Source organism: Notolepis coatsorum, assembly GCF_963971535.1.
Source record: "Notolepis coatsorum genome assembly, chromosome: 2".
NCBI classification, from domain to species: Eukaryota; Metazoa; Chordata; class Actinopteri; order Aulopiformes; family Paralepididae; genus Notolepis; species Notolepis coatsorum.
Window position 1 is genome coordinate 226,844,356 of NC_140166.1, and position 1,809 is coordinate 226,846,164.

Genomic DNA, 1,809 nt, shown 5'->3' on the forward strand with positions numbered 1-1,809 from the left:
ACGGGTTGCGTCATCATTGCAAGAGAGGCAGTTACAAACAGTATACACAAAGTGCAGTATACACAAGGTACCCTAACTGGCACGATGTACGTCATAAACATCCTACCTGTCAGTAGTTCTGTTCTGCCAGACTAGTTGTTGAGCTCAATAAACAAAGCCTCTTTTGTTTTGCACCATATTCACTTGCACTTGTTCAACAGGTTATGTGGAAATGCAAAGGATGGTATATGTCCGTAACGAAACACCTCATTGATCAAACCTGAGGCAGACGGTTATAGACTATACGTTTATCTGAAGGATATAATATCTTAACAACACAGGAAAAAGGACTGGCAATATTGGGGATGGAGAGTTATAAGCTACTTTTTATTTTAATGTTACTGTTTAATGCGCTTCGTTTGGTCATATATTTGCTGTACTCCAAATCCGATGGATTGGTAATGCAAAATATGTCTAACTATATAACCAAAGAGGAGGAAAGTACTACACCTTTGGATGACTTGGCGCCCTGCCCGGAATCATCCCCTCATCTGGTTGGTCCAATCGCAGTGGAATTTGATTGGACACGTACTTTAGACTCTGTCCGGATGGAGAACCCTGGTCTCTGGGACGGGGGTCGCTACAAACCCACAGACTGCATCTCCCTACAGAGAGTGGCGGTTATCATCCCCTTCCGCAACAGGCACCGCCACCTAAAGCACTGGCTCCACTACCTCCACCCGATCCTCCGGCGACAGCAGCTGGACTACGGTGTTTACATCATCACCCAGCTCGGGGAAACCAAGTTCAACCGCGCCAAGCTGATGAACGTGGGCTTCGCTGAGGCCCAGAAGGAGTACGACTACAACTGCTTCGTCTTCAGCGACGTGGACCTGGTTCCTATGGACGATCGCAACACCTACAGGTGTTTCAGTCAGCCGCGGCACCTGTCGGTGGCCATCGACAAGTTTGGCTTCCGGTTGCCCTACGAGACCATCTTTGGCGGAGTGAGTTCACTGTCTAAAGAGCAGTACTTGAAGATCAATGGCTTCTCCAACCGGTTTTGGGGCTGGGGAGGGGAGGACGACGATCTGTATAATCGCATCTCCCTCAGAGGTCTGACCATCTCTCGGCCTGACCTGCAGGTCGGTAGATACAGGATGATCAAACACAATGCAGAACTGCACAATGAGGTTAATCCACGGAGGTTCAACTTGTTGAGGATAACTGGGTCCACCATGGACAAAGATGGACTCAACTCACTCAACTACACTGTGGTTCGGATTGAGAAAGATAAGCTTTTTACTATCATCACTGTGGATGTTGGTGCTCCTGCATAACTGGTATAACTCTTTATCACAATGACTTTGGACGTAGACAATGGCTCATTACGTTGGCATGTGTTGAAAACGAGGATACATAGATGCGAAGCAATGCAGGTTTTAACTCACTGTAGGTACCGATATACTGTACTGTAAATATGTGATGTGAGACGCAATTATATTTCACCACCAAAACAATCTAAGTCCTGATAACATCTGTATCTATAGCTAGCTAAGCCAGCTATTCATTCATAGTTAAATATTGAGTAGCTAGCAAACACCTGGAAAAAAAATAAAAGAAAAAATGATTAGAGGCCAAAGCATTTTGAATCTACTTACAAAAGACATGGATTATGTTGTGTTGTGTACATTCATACCACCATGACCTGCTTTTTAATCTTGTGGTGTTTGTTTTTCCAGTTAAATGTCTGATTTGCATAGATCTTTTTCACGCCAATCAGGAGAACATTCAATATAAGAGCTGGATAGACTAGGATAGTCTGCAGAA

The 1,809-nt window shown here is 44.7% G+C and overlaps 1 protein-coding gene across 1 annotated transcript; it reads left to right on the top strand.

The window, feature by feature from the left end:
• Positions 1-491: 491 nt before the first annotated feature.
• LOC311246743 (beta-1,4-galactosyltransferase 1-like) lies at positions 492-1,319 on the top strand (the record flags this gene model as incomplete). The annotated part of the gene is made up of 1 exon (XM_084336969.1): positions 492-1,319. Exon 1 carries the CDS (start codon positions 588-590, stop codon positions 1,317-1,319), a length of 732 nt encoding a protein of 243 aa, XP_084193095.1. The 5' UTR covers positions 492-587.
• Positions 1,320-1,809: the final 490 nt, after the last annotated feature.